At 47.1% G+C, this 14,206-nt stretch overlaps 1 protein-coding gene across 1 annotated transcript in view; it reads right to left on the bottom strand.

Moving 5' to 3' along the window:
• Positions 1-14,206, bottom strand: part of LOC143989076 (cytochrome P450 2K6-like) — a 73,654-nt gene that overhangs the window by 25,595 nt on the left and 33,853 nt on the right. Inside the window, exons 6-7 of the mRNA XM_077489087.1 lie at positions 10,071-10,247; positions 8,645-8,786 (exon numbers count right to left, since the gene is read on the bottom strand). Of these exons, the coding sequence (XP_077345213.1) occupies positions 8,645-8,786; positions 10,071-10,247 (319 nt within the window). The remainder of the gene's footprint in view (positions 1-8,644; positions 8,787-10,070; positions 10,248-14,206) is intronic.

Raw genomic sequence — 14,206 nt, 5'->3', positions numbered from 1 at the left:
AGGTTTGCTGTTGTGCCATGTTCTTTCCATTTGTTTATGATAGATTTGATGGTGCTCCTAGGGATCATCAAAGATTTGGATATTTCTTTTGTACTTCTCAACAACATTGTCCTTTGGAGAGTTTCTTGGTCTTCATGACAGTGTTTGGTTAGTGGTCTTGCTTGCTTAGGCGTTGCAGCCTCTGGGGCCTTTCAAAAAGGTGTGTATATGTAATGACAGATCATGTGACACTTATGCCTCGTACACACCATCAAATAATCCGGTGGAAAAGTCCTCCGTGTGTGAGCTCTGACTGACTTTTTTTACCCAAAAGTCCGGCAGACTAAGAAAGTATTTTTGCTCTCCAATCTGTCTGCCGGACTCACATTTCGGTGGACAATCCAGCTGTGTGTGTGCCAGTCCGCCGTACTTTTGAAATGAATGGACTTTTCCCGCCTGGAGAAAAGTCCGCTCATTTTGAGCGCGTCTCCAGGTAGCCGGGGTCAGTGAAGGAGGCGTCGCTGGCCCCGTCACCTGATATGGACTTAAAGGGGAATCCCTACGCCGAAAAATCGGCGTGGGAGTCCCCCCCTAGGTCCACATCAGACCCTTATCCGAGCACGCTACCCGGCCGGCCAGGAAAGGGGGTATGGACGAGTGAGCGCCCCCCCTCCTGAGCCGTACCAGGCCGCGTACCCTCAACATGGGGGGTGCCTTGGGGAAGGGGGGGCTGCGCGCCCCCCCACCCCAAAGCACCTTGTTCCCACGTTGACGAGGACAAGGGCCTCTTCCCGCTTGTAAAAGAGCTAGAAGAAGGCGCGGTGGCCCGGCAAGAAGAACAGAAGAGGGGGACAAGACCCCCGAAGAGGGGGACAAGACCCCCGAAGTCTGAAGAAGAGGGCGGCGGCGAAGAAGAAAGCCGGGCTCCTCCGCTAGTAAAAGAGCTAGCAGAAGATAGCGGAGGAGTCCGGCGAGAAGACCCCGAAAGACGGACAGAAGACCCCCGGAGCTGTGCAATAAACTATTTTAACCCTTGTGTGTTGTGTTTTATTTTTATTTTTTTCACAGGTGAATGGGTAGGGGTACATTGTACCCCATACTCATTCACATAGGGTTGGGGGCCGGTATCCGGGGGCCCCCTTATTAAAGGGGGCTCCCAGATTCCGATAAGCCCCCCGCCCACAGACCCTGACAACAAAAGGCCAGGGTTGTTGGGAAGAGGCCCTTGTCCTCGTCAACATGGGGACAAGGTGCTTTGGGGTGGGGGGGCGCACGGCCCCCCTTCCCCAAGGCACACCCCATGTTGAGGGCACACGACCTGGTACAGCTCAGGGGGGGCTCGCTCGTCCCCACCCCCTTTCCTGGCCGGCTGGGTATTGTGCTCGGATAAGGGTCTGATGTGGACCTAGGGGGGGACCCCACCCCAATTTTACCCCGATTTTTCGGCGTAGGGATTCCCCTTTAAGTCCATACCAGGTGACGGGGCCAGCGACGCCTCCTTCACTGGCCCCGGCTACCTGGAGACTTGCTCAAAATGAGCGGACTTTCCTCTGCGTGTGTGGGCGAGTCCATTCATTTCAAAAGTACGGTGGATTGTCCGGCGGACTTAGTACGCCGTATTAGTCCACTGAAAAAGTGCCGCGTGTGGGCAAGTAGCTCGTTCGGAAAGTCCGGCGGGAAGTCCACCAGACTAAGTCCGCCGGATAGTCGGCTACGTGTGTATGCGCCATTAGATTGCACACAGATGGACATCATTTAACTAATTATGTGACTTCTGAAGGTAATTGGTTGCACCAGAGCTTTTTATGAGCTCCGTAACAAAGGGGGTGAATACATACGCACATGCCAATTATCAATTTTTATTTCTAAAAAATAGTTTTATGTATATATTTTTCAAATTTTACTTCACCAACTTAGACTATTGTGTTCTGATCCATCACATATAATTCAGATAAAAAAAAAACATTGAATCAAAGGCTGTAATGTAACAAAATAGGTAAAAAGCCGGGGGGGGGGTGAATATTTTGGCAAGGCACTGTATACTTAACCACTTCAGGACCGCCGTATTGCCAATGTACGTCAACACAATGGCACAGGCAGGCACAATCACGTAGATGTACGTGCCTGCCTTCCAGCGGGTGGGGGGTCCGATCGGACCCCCTCCCGCTGGTTACGGTGGTCCGGTTCGCTCCAGGAGCGCTCCGTGATGAGGGGATGGCCGTTGGTTTTCGGCCACCCCCTCTGGATCGCTCCTGGCCAATGAGAAGCTTCCTCCCACTGTGTATTGTTTACACAGGAAGGAGGAAGTGATGTCATTCTCCTCGGGGCGGTCTTTTTGACCGGACTACGAGGAGAAGACTAATAGTAAGTGTGCACCAACACTACACTGACATGTAGGTACACACAGGCACACAAACCCCCCCGATCCCCCCCCCCCGATCGCCCCCCCTCCCCCCCCAGTCACAGTGTCACTGATTGCATTGATCATTTCTTTACTGATCAATGCATTCAGTGTCAGTTGTGACAGTAAAAACTGTCAGGACAGTTAGTGTTAGGTCCAGGGTAGCCCCCTATCACCCCCCAATAAAGATTTAACCCCCTGATTGCCCCTAGAGTTAACCCTTTCACCCCCTTTTGCCAGTGTCACTAAGCGATCATTTTTCTGATCGCTGCATGTGTCGCTAGGTAGCTAGTTATTTTTTTAGGTTCACCGCCAGGTTTTTATATCGCTAGGTACCCCGATATACTACCCAATAATGGTTTTAACCCCCTGATTGCCGCTAGTTAACCCTTTCACCCCCTTTTGCCAGTGTCACTAAGCGATCGTTTTTCTGATCGCTGCATTAGTGTCGCTACAGTCGCTAGGTAGCTAGTTATTTTTTTAGGTTCACCGCCAGGTTTTTATAGCGCTAGGTACCCCGATATACTACCCAATAATGGTTTTAACCCCCTGATTGCCGCTAGTTAACCCTTTCACCCCCTTTTGCCAGTGTCACTAAGCGATCGTTTTTCTGATCGCTGCATTAGTGTCGCTACAGTCGCTAGGTAGCTAGTTATTTTTTTAGGTTCACCGCCAGGTTTTTATAGCGCTAGGTACCCCGATATACTACCCAATAATGGTTTTAACCCCCTGATTTCCGCTAGTTAACCCTTTCACCCCCTTTTGCCAGTGTCACTAAGCGATAATTTTTCTGAACGCTGCATCAGTGTCGCTAGTGTCGCTAGGTAGCTAGTTATTTTTTTAGGTTCACCGCCAGGTTTTTATAGCGCTAGGTACCCCGATATACTACCCAATAATGGTTTTAACCCCCTGATTGCTGCTAGTTAACCCTTTCACCCCCTTTCACCAGCGATCACAGTATAAGTGTCACTGATGACGCTGGTTAGCCAGTTAGTTATTTAGGTTCCCCGTCAGGTTTTTATATAGCGCCAGGGACCCCCATATACTACCTAATAAAAATTTGAACCCCCTGATTGCCCCTAGTTAACCCTTTCACCACTGATCACCGTATAAGTGTTACGGGTGACTCTGGTTAGTTGGTTTTTTATAGCATCAGGGCACCCACCATTTATTACCCAATAAAGGTTTAACCCCCTGATCACCCGGCGGGTGATATCAATTAGGTTTTAGGGTCAGGGTCTGCGTCGCCCCAGGCAGCGCTAGGTTAGTGCCAGTACCGCTAACACCCACACGCAAAGCATACACCTCCCGTAGTGGTATAGAATCTGAACAGATCAATATCTGATCTGATCAGATCTATACTAGCGTCCCCAGCAGTTTAGGGTTCCAAAAAAACGCATTGTTAGCGGGATCAGCCCAAATACCTGCTAGCAGCTGCGTTTTGCCCCTCTGCCCAGCCCACCCAAGTGCAGTATCGATCGATCACTGTCACTTACAAAACACTAAACACATAACTGCAGCGATCGCAGAGTCAGGCCTGATCCCTGCCATCGCTAACAGGTTTTTTGGTCGCATTTTATATTCAAATCCGGAAGGCAGTGCTTGGTTTTCGGGGTCCCGTACGTGGCTAGGCTCCCAAAAAGTCCCCCACATGTGGTATCCCCGTACTCGGGAGAAGCAGCAGAATTTATTTTGGGGTGTAATTTGACTTCTGCCCATAGCATGTGTGAGCAATATATCATTTAGTGACAACTTTGTGCAAAAAAAAAAAAAGTTTGTAATATTCCCGCAACTTTTGGCAAAATATAAAATATTCCATGGACTCAACATGCCTCTCAGTAAATAGCTTGGGGTGTCTACTTTCCAAAATGGGGTCATTTGGGGGGGTTTTGTGCTATTTTGGCATTTTATGGCCTTCGAAACTGTGATAGGTAGTGAGGAGTGAAATCAAAAATTTGCACCCTTAGGCCGCGTACACACGGGCGGACTGTTCGCCCAACCTTGTCCGCTGAACAGTGTTTGGGCGGACAGTCCGCTCGTGTGTGGGCTTTCAGCGGACAGTTTCAGCGGACAGTTGGACGGACAAAGTCTTTCGGAAATTCCGAAAAACTGTCCGCTGAAACTGTGTTTGAGCGAACAGTCCGCCCGTGTGTGGGCCTGTCCGCTGTACTTTCGAAATGAGCGGACTGTTCCCGCTCGGAAAGTCCGCCCATTTCGAGCGCGTGTACAGGTAGGCGGGGCCCGCGAAGGAGACGTCGCGGGCTCCGCCGCCTGGAATGGGCTTAAAGGGGAACCCCAACGCCGAAAAAAATCGGCGTGGGGGTTCCCCCAAAGTCCACACCAGACCCTTGTTCGAGCACGCTACCCGGCCGGCCAGGAAAGGGGGGCGAGCGAGCGCGCCCCCCCTCCTGAGCCGTACCAGGCCGCGTGCCCTCAACATGGGGGGGTGCCTTGGGGAAGGGGGGGCCGTGCGGCCCCCCCACCCCAAAGCACCTTGTCCCCATGTTGATGAGGACAAGGGCCTCTTCCCGACAACCCTGGCCGTTGGTTGTCGGGGTCTGCGGGCGGGGGGCTTATCGGAATCCGGGAGCCCCCTTTAAGAAGGGGGCCCCCGGATACCGGCCCCCCACCCTATGTGAATGAGTATGGGGTACAATGTACCCCTACCCATTCACCTGTGAAATAAAGTACAAAAAAAAACACAACACAGGGGAAAAAATATTTTATTGCACAGCTCCGGGGGTCTTCCGTCTTCGGGGGTCTTCTCGCCGGACTCCTCCGCTATGTGTGTGTAGCTCTTTTACTAGCGGAGGAGTCCGGCTTTCTTCCTCCCCGCCGCCGGCCTCTTCTCCCGACTTCGGGGGTCTTGTCCCCCTCTTCGGTTCTTCTGCCGGGCCACCGCGCCTTCTTGTAGCTCTTTTACAGGCGGTGGCCCGGTCTTCTGTCGCCGCTGCCTTCCGTTCTTCTGTCGCCGCCTTCGGTTCTTCTGCCGGGCCACCGCGCCTTCTTGTAGCTCTTTTACAGGCGGTGGCCCGGTCTTCTGTCGCCGCTGCCTTCCGTTCTTCTGTCGCCGCCTTCGGTTCTTCTGCCGGGCCACCGCGCCTTCTTGTAGCTCTTTTACAGGCGGTGGCCCGGTCTTCTGTCGCCGCTGTCGCTGTCGCCGCCTTCCGTTCTTGTTCTTCTTCTTGTTCTTCTTCTTCTTCTCCAGGCGATGTTGACACGTCGCTCCCTCCGGCCGGAATGCCAGGGACACGCTCCGCTGCCACTTATATAGTGACAATGGGGCGGTGTCACATGGTATATGTCACATGGGTTGGTCACATGGTGACCCCGCCCCTTACGATGTCATAGTCCCCATGTGACATCAACCCATGTGACCAACCCATGTGACATATACCATGTGACCCCGCCCCATTGTCACTATATAAGTGACCGCACAGCGCGGCTCTGGCATTCCGGCCGGAGGGAGCGACGTGTCAACATCTCCTGGGGAAGAAGAAGAAGAACAAGAAGAAGAACAAGAACGGAAGGCGGCGACAGCGACAGCGGCGACAGAAGACCGGGCCACCGCCTGTAAAAGAGCTACAAGAAGGCGCGGTGGCCCGGCAGAAGAACCGAAGGCGGCGACAGAAGAACGGAAGGCAGCGGCGACAGAAGACCGGGCCACCGCCTGCAAAAGAGCTACAAGAAGGCGCGGTGGCCCGGCAGAAGAACCGAAGAGGGGGACAAGACCCCCGAAGTCGGGAGAAGAGGCCGGCGGCGGGGAGGAAGAAAGCCGGACTCCTCCGCTAGTAAAAGAGCTACACACACATAGCGGAGGAGTCCGGCGAGAAGACCCCCGAAGACGGAAGACCCCCGGAGCTGTGCAATAAAATATTTTTTCCCCTGTGTTGTGTTTTTTTTTGTACTTTATTTCACAGGTGAATGGGTAGGGGTACATTGTACCCCATACTCATTCACATAGGGTGGGGGGCCGGTATCCGGGGGCCCCCTTCTTAAAGGGGGCTCCCGGATTCCGATAAGCCCCCCGCCCGCAGACCCCGACAACCAACGGCCAGGGTTGTCGGGAAGAGGCCCTTGTCCTCATCAACATGGGGACAAGGTGCTTTGGGGTGGGGGGGCCGCGCGGCCCCCCCTTCCCCAAGGCACCCCCCCATGTTGAGGGCACGCGGCCTGGTACGGCTCAGGAGGGGGGGCGCGCTCGCTCGCCCCCCTTTCCTGGCCGGCCGGGTAGCGTGCTCGGACAAGGGTCTGGTGTGGACTTTGGGGGAACCCCCACGCCGATTTTTTTCGGCGTTGGGGTTCCCCTTTAAGCCCATTCCAGGCGGCGGAGCCCGCGACGTCTCCTTCGCGGGCCCCGCCTACCTGTACACGCGCTCGAAATGGGCGGATTTGCCTCCGCCTTACGTGAGCGAGTCAGTTCATTTCAAAAGTTGAGCGGACTGTTTGGCAAACAGTTCGTTGAAACAGTCCGCTCGTGTGTGGGCAAGTCCGCTCATGCAAATTTTGAGCGGACTGTTTGCCGAAACTGTTTGACGAACAAGGTTGGGCAAACAGTCCGCGCGTGTGTACGCGGCCTTAGAAATCCTGAAGGTGGTGATTGGTTTTCGGGGTGCCGTGCGCGACTAGACTCCCAAAAAGTCCCACACATGTGGTATCCCCGTACTCAGGAGAAGCAGCAGAATGTATTTTGGGGTGTCATTTCACATATGCCCATAGCATGTGTGAGCAATATATCATTTAGTGACAACTTGGTGCAAAAAAAAAAAAGTTTGTAATATTCCCGCAACTTGTGGCAAAATATAAAATATTCCATGGACTCAACATGCCTCTCAGTAAATAGCTTGGGGTGTCTACTTTCCAAAATGGGGTCATTTTGGGGGGTTTTGTGCTATTTTGGCATTTTATGGCCTTCGAAACTGTGATAGGTAGTGAGGAGTTAAATCAAAAATTTGCACCCTTAGAAATCCTGAAGGTGGTGATTGGTTTTCGGGGTGCCGTGCGCGACTAGACTCCCAAAAAGTCCCACACATGTGGTATCCCCATACTCGGGAGAAGTAGCGGAATATATTTTGGGGTGCAATTCCACATATAACCATGGCATGTGTGAGCAATATATCATTTAGTGACAACTTTTTGTAAAAAAAATTTTTTTTTTTTTTTTTTTGTCATTATTCAATCCCTTAGGACAAAAAAAATAAATATTCAATGGGCTCAACATACCCATCAGCAATTTCCTTGGGGTGTCTACTTTCCAAAATGGGGTCATTTGGGGGGGATTTGTACTGCCCTGCCATTTTAGCACCTCAAGAAATGAGATCGGCAGTCATAAATTAAAAGCTGTGTAAATTCCAGAAAATGTACTCTAGTTTGTAGACGCTATAACTTTTGCGCAAACCAAAAAATATACGCTTATTGACATTTTTTTTACTAAAGACATGTGGCTGAATAAATTTTGCCCTCAATGTATGACTAAAATTTAGTTTATTCGATTTTTCTTATAACAAAAAGAAGAAAATATCTTTTTTTTTTCAAAATTTTCGCTCTTTTTCCATTTATATCGCAAAAAAAATAAAATCGCAGAGGCAATCAAATACCATCAAAAGAAAGCTCTATTTGTGGGAAGAAAAGGACGCAAATTTCGTTTGGGTGCAATATTGCATGACCGCGCAATTACCAGTTAAAGCAGCGCAGTGCGAAATTGCAAAAAGACCTCTGGTCCTTAAGGTGTTTATTGGTCCGGAGCTGAAGTGGTTAAATCATTTTTGGAGGTTGTGAAAAGCCCCATTAAAAGATTATTGTGGCCACTGGTGACAACATAATATTTTATCTTTTGAGTCTTTATCCGTTGAGTGTAGACCTAGCCTTTTGTGGTAGTGTGTACCTTACAGTCATTGTCATCCACTGCTTGGCCTGGATTTACTGCTGCATGAATTAATATATGCAGTTATTAATTCAGTCATATGGTTTAGGTCATTATTATTATTTTACAGGATTTATATAGCGCCAACAGTTTGTGCAGTGCTTTACAATATAAAAGGAGACAGTGAAGACTGTGAGGATGAACTGATGAAAGAGATACAAGTTCAGTTAGTTGGAGGCGTGATAAGATTCCCTGAAAAGATGAGTTTTGAGATAGCCTGAAAGATTGAGGTAAAGAGGATGGGAGATGCTCTGGAGTATTTGAATAGCTAGGATTACTGATGTTAATGGATAATGCCCCACCTAAATAAAGGTCAATAGCAATCAAAATAATTTACTTACTCTGGATTTCAGGGTATTTTGCCATTAGCAGAAGGCCCCATCGGAGGACTGTTGAGGTTGATTCCATTCCAGCCGCAAATATGTCCGACACAAGAAATACCAAATTTACATCAGTGAAATGTAACTTGGGATTTGGCTTTTCCTGAAAATTCACACAGTTTACAGCATATATTTGTCTTGGAATGTATATAATATTTAGCTACAAATGGCAAATTTGGACATTTTCCAGAAAAGTTTGTCAATGTTCCAACCTACTCCCACATTACTGTATGGCCACATACAATGTTGGCCCAAGTCATGGTGCTGGGACCAAGAATTAAATGCTGCCCCCCCAAATGTTTAAAAAAAAAGATCACGCCCACCAATGCCCCAGTGTGAAAGTAGCCTTACTGACACTCTGATCTATCTTGCACAGACAGGGAGTTGCAGCACAGCAGTAATTAACCTCTTTTATGCCTGTTCCCAATAAAATTCACCACTATTATACCACTATTGCATCTTGATTAGAAGCCATCAAAATCATACAAATAATTTTATCGTTCGTATGTAAAAAGCCTCTTTTTTTTGTAAACCTTCATGATCATTTACAAGCAGTACAGAAAAAAAGGCCTCATCAAAGTGTTTCCAGGGAAAACATGGGTACAATAGAAAGATCAGTCACATTCAATCCAGCTTGAGTCCCTTATAAAACAAATCTTAGAGAGAAATCACTCTTTCTGTACTACCAACCAACCTAACTCACCTTGTTTTTCAGATAGACAGAGAGGTTGCCCAGGCTCAGCTCACACTGTCACGGGCACAGCCGCACAGGCAGCTCTCCTCAGACCTTTCCTTCCCTCTGGAGATGGAAGATCGAAGAGGTGGGCAGAGCAATTGATTAGTGCAGAGGCTGAGCACTGTGAATGCTGGGCCGGCCACGGCCTCTGACGTCACTGGTAGCTAGGTGCTAGGTGGCAGGCAATTATAGCAACCAGTGCAGGAGATGGCACACAGTGCACAGCCGACCAGCATCCGCTCCGCTCCACTCCAGGATTCCTGGCGGCTACTAGAGTCCGAGTAGTCTACTCCTGAGTCCTTAAAATTTCTTGCCTGCCTGGCTGCCACCCCTGTTATATGCCGCCTGGAACCATAGTCCCATTGGGTCCCATGGTAGGGCCGGCCCTGGCCACATATTATAGTAACCTGCCACTAGGAACATACTGGAGGTGATAAGAGGCAAGGACAACATTTTCTAGATATAGCAGTCCAGAATTTAGGGCACCCAGTATGCAGAAGTAGACTTTGAAACGGTATATCATTGTAGTGCAATTGAGAACTGTTTCAGAAGCAACAGTTAATTGATCATTTATCAGTTTTGAGGAGAGACTTAAAAAACATTTAATAAAAATATCAAAAACTCAGGTAGGTTAAAGAAAATAGGTTATACCTCTTTTTGCTTGACAAGGAAAGCATCAATTAAACTCCTCTGATCATTAACATCCAGTTTGTTCTTCTGTTTGGTGACAGATTTTGTAATAAACGCTTGCATCTCATCAAGGTTTGTATAGATTTCTTTATTGCTTCCAAGAAACAATCGGAACAGAGATGGAAATGTATTGTACAACTGAAATAAAATGTTTTACACATCAGATCCCATATGTCTTCAAGCAGCAGTGGAAGCTCAATAAAAGCACATGCTAACTTGCATAGTTGACAAATGTTCCAGAACAGTGCAGTGGGGTATGTTCAGGTAAGTAACTACAGAACACAAATCATTTGGGGCTTGTTTTATCCCATTGGCACCAACAATGGGACTTGTTTTGCTTCCACCAACACCATCAATGGAGGTGATTTTATACTACTGCCAAAAAAACAAATTCGGGTTATTTTGCGCTTCCACTGACACCAACAATTTTAGGTTACTTTTACTCCCATCTACACCAATAATTTGAAATTAATTTTGATCCCACCAACACCAATGGCTTGGGGCTTATTTTATCCTATTGACACCAACAACGGGACTTGTTTTGCTTCCAATGACACCAGAAATTGGGCTTCATTTATCTCAATGGCACACAATTGAAGGTTAATTTTGCTCTTACTGACACCAGTGATATGGGATTCATTTTGCTTTCATTGACACAAGTTGATCAGTGATGCACTGTTGAGGGGGCGGGAGCTGCTGGCTCAGGCTCTCAGCGTCTCTCTGGGAGGCTGAGCCAGCTTCTATATGGTTTGAATTTTTTTCAAAGTGTGGACCGGCTAAGTGACATCAGAACAAACACCACTCCTGTGATCCATAGGATCAAAATGTGCTTAGTACCCATATGCAAACTGATGCAACCAAATGGTGGATGTAGTGGTGGGCAATTCCAATGATTCATACCCAATAAGGGGTGATTAATCACTCAAACAATCAAGGATGCAGATGCTTGTTGTATATGGCTTCAGACAATCATAATGTTTCTTGCTTGGCTATTTGGTCTCACTTTGGGACATTATTCAGAATGGAGGGTAGTTCATCTTATTTGGGGTTTTGTGCAATTTAAGTACCAGTATTTGTTAAGTAGCTATTACTGTTCTTTGAAGAAGGAGCTGCCTTGTGCCGCTAAAGAACATTTTTATACCATGTGATGGATTCAATTTCCCATACATAAAGCTTGTGGTGTTTTGGTAATACCATAAGAAATCAAGAAAAATATTTTATTCCACTAATACTGAATGAAAAAGGGGGTACTGAAAAAAAGGGGGTATACATAATTACTTTTATTATTTTGAATTTCTATTTTAAACTGAATGGGTTGCTTTAGATAATTTTCCTTTCCTGGTGCCTATCCATGGCAGCATACATATGGTTGGATGCTCCGTCCACAATCAACCCCAAAGGACCGCGTTAATTCTATAAATAAAATACAGCAAACTCCCCACTCCATTCCAGTAACTAGTCTCAAAGAACTGCAAAAAAAGATTAACAAAGAAGAAAGTAGAGAGAGGTGTTTGCTGCCATGGATAGACACTAAAAGGTTAGTATTCAATTTTTCAGTTACCTGGTGCCTCCATGGCAGCATACATATAGTAAATACCTCACTTACGGGGGGGTGTTGCTGCAATTTTTTTTTCATTCAGTGTTTTACAAAATTGAAAATTGCAAGGACTTTTTCCTGGAATCCAAGGAAATTAGGCCCTTTTCACACAGGGGCCTCCACCATTCTGTGGGATTTGCTTGCTCAGCGGGGGATCGCTCCACTGATCCCCGCTGAGCAGATGGATAACACCTCCGTCTCGGCTTACTGAGCAGAGTGGAGATGGACAGAGTCCCACTCTGCATTACGGGGAAATTGGATAAAAATGGTCAGCTTGCCCGTTTTCATCGGATCCCATCGGTTTCCATCCACCAGACAGATAATAATAATCCAGACAGAAAATAAGACCTTCATCCATTTGGTTTTGGCAGAGAGGATTGAATAGCAGCGGGTGTAAAGCAGAAATGTCACCACTGACATCCGCCTCCCCATAGAGGTGAATATAGGTGAATGGAGTGTCCGATCAGGTCTGGCTGAAAAACTGACAGGCGGACCTGATCAGACAGCCCGTGTGAAAGGGTCCTTAGAAAGCCGGACCTAGACTGTAGTGTGACAGTGGTAAGTGAGGTAAATGAGGACCAGCTTGATGAAAGTGGTAAACGAGGCTTGCTACCCGACAGATAGTTTCAGGAGAAACCTTAGCCCAAGCTGCCCAACAAAAAGTGATCCCTCGAGTTGAGTGAGCATTAACCGCCTCAAGTACTGGAAGGCTACTAGCCCGATATGCCCTGTGTATTATCCCAACTATCCAACTGGCTATTGTTCTCTTTGATGCTGTCCTTTCATTTGCTTGTTCTTTCCTTGCTCCATTAGGAATGATAAATAAACATTGATCCTTCTGAATAGGCTGAGTGAGAGCAATGTAATGCTTTAAGGTTCTTGCTACACCTAGTTCAAGTAGCTTCGGTGAATTCTGCTCCTCCGAAAAAGCTGGTAGAACTCATTCTTGGTTGAAATGGTAAATGGATGAAACTGTCAGAATAAATTTGTGGATATAAAAAAAATATATAATCAGCGCAAACAACTTCTTAACAATAGAAAATATCTTTCTTGTGGTATCATGTGCCTAATATAGCAAGGCTATGATTGCTGCTAACACTTTCAGAGTGTGTCCACCCAACTCACAAAGAAATGATGAAGTGCAACATATAAGTGCAGCGGAATCGCTTTGTAACAGAACATATATATATGACAAAGTCCAAATCAAACAATTTCATTGCTGTGATGACAAAAAAATTATGGGTATCAATGGCTGATACACTACTCTGTCTGGGAAGAATGTGATGTAGGGTTCTGAACTCCCAGGGATGGAATCTATGATACTCTGCAAACTGAGGTGATTGCTACCAGGAAGGCTGTTTTAAATGTGTGATATGCTCCAGTGAACAAGATTTAGTTTGAGCGAAAGGAGGAGCTGCAAGCAGGTTTAGGACCAAAGGTAGATCCCAATTTGGATCAAGTGTTTTTCTCTGCAGTTTTAACTGAAGAACCACTTTTAGGAAACTCTATAAGAGGATTCAGTGCCCATCTGGTATCCATTAAGGCCTAACCCCAGATCCAGTCCTGTTTGGAGAAACAGAATCATTTTATGCCCCTCTGGTTTTAGGGGGTCAAAATGATTCCTTTCTGCAAAGTGTAGAAATTTTTTCCCAGGCCTTGAGGTATGTTCTATTGGTAGATGTTTTTCTGGCATGCAACAGGGTTTGAATTACATTGTGGAAGCAGACCAGTACTTCCAACCTTTGCCGCTCAACTTCCATACCCTTAAATTCAGGGCTTCTGGATGTGGATGAACATAGACTCCTTGGGTCTCCTCTAGCAGATTCTGATGTCCTGGGAGAGCTATTGGAATGAAAATCATGTTCTCTTGGGCCAATAGACCTAACCAGGGTAGAAACCTGAAGATCAACAGAATTGAGGGAAAGGCATATCCTCTCTGGAACTCCCAGGGTTGAACCAGAGCATCTATCACCATGGGCTCCTGGGCCTAGTACCTTGTGAAGTATAGTGGGGTATTGGCGTTCAGTAGAGATGCAAAGAGATCTATCCGGGGATTACCCCATACTTGACAAATTCACTGGAATACATCCTGGCTTAGAGATCATTTGTTTTCGGCAAAGCTTCTGGACAGAATATTCTGGAATGCTGGTGTGTAAAAGACTCTGAGGTTGTATACGTTCCTCTCTGCACAGGACAAGATCAGGGATACTTTCTTTAAAGGGGTTGTAAAGGTTTGTTTTTTATTTTCTAAATAGATTCCTCTAAGCTAGTGCATTGTTGGTTCACTTACCTTTTCCTTCGATTTCCCTTATAAATGTTTTTTTTTCTTTGTTTTCTTTGTCTGAATTTCTCACTTCCTGTTCCTCCTCAGTAAGCTGTTCAGTAAGCTGACTAACCACCAGCTGGGATGATGGTGAGAAGTTTACTGAGGAGAAACAGGAAGTGAGATATTCAGACAAAGAAAAAAAACATTTAGAAGGGAAATTGAAGGAAAAGGTAA

Source organism: Lithobates pipiens, unplaced genomic scaffold (genome assembly GCF_037356315.1).
Source record: "Lithobates pipiens isolate NorthernLeopardFrog02 unplaced genomic scaffold, aLitPip1_a1.2 Scaffold_18, whole genome shotgun sequence".
NCBI lineage: Eukaryota > Metazoa > Chordata > Amphibia > Anura > Ranidae > Lithobates > Lithobates pipiens.
This window is presented reverse-complemented; position numbering and strand designations above follow the sequence as displayed.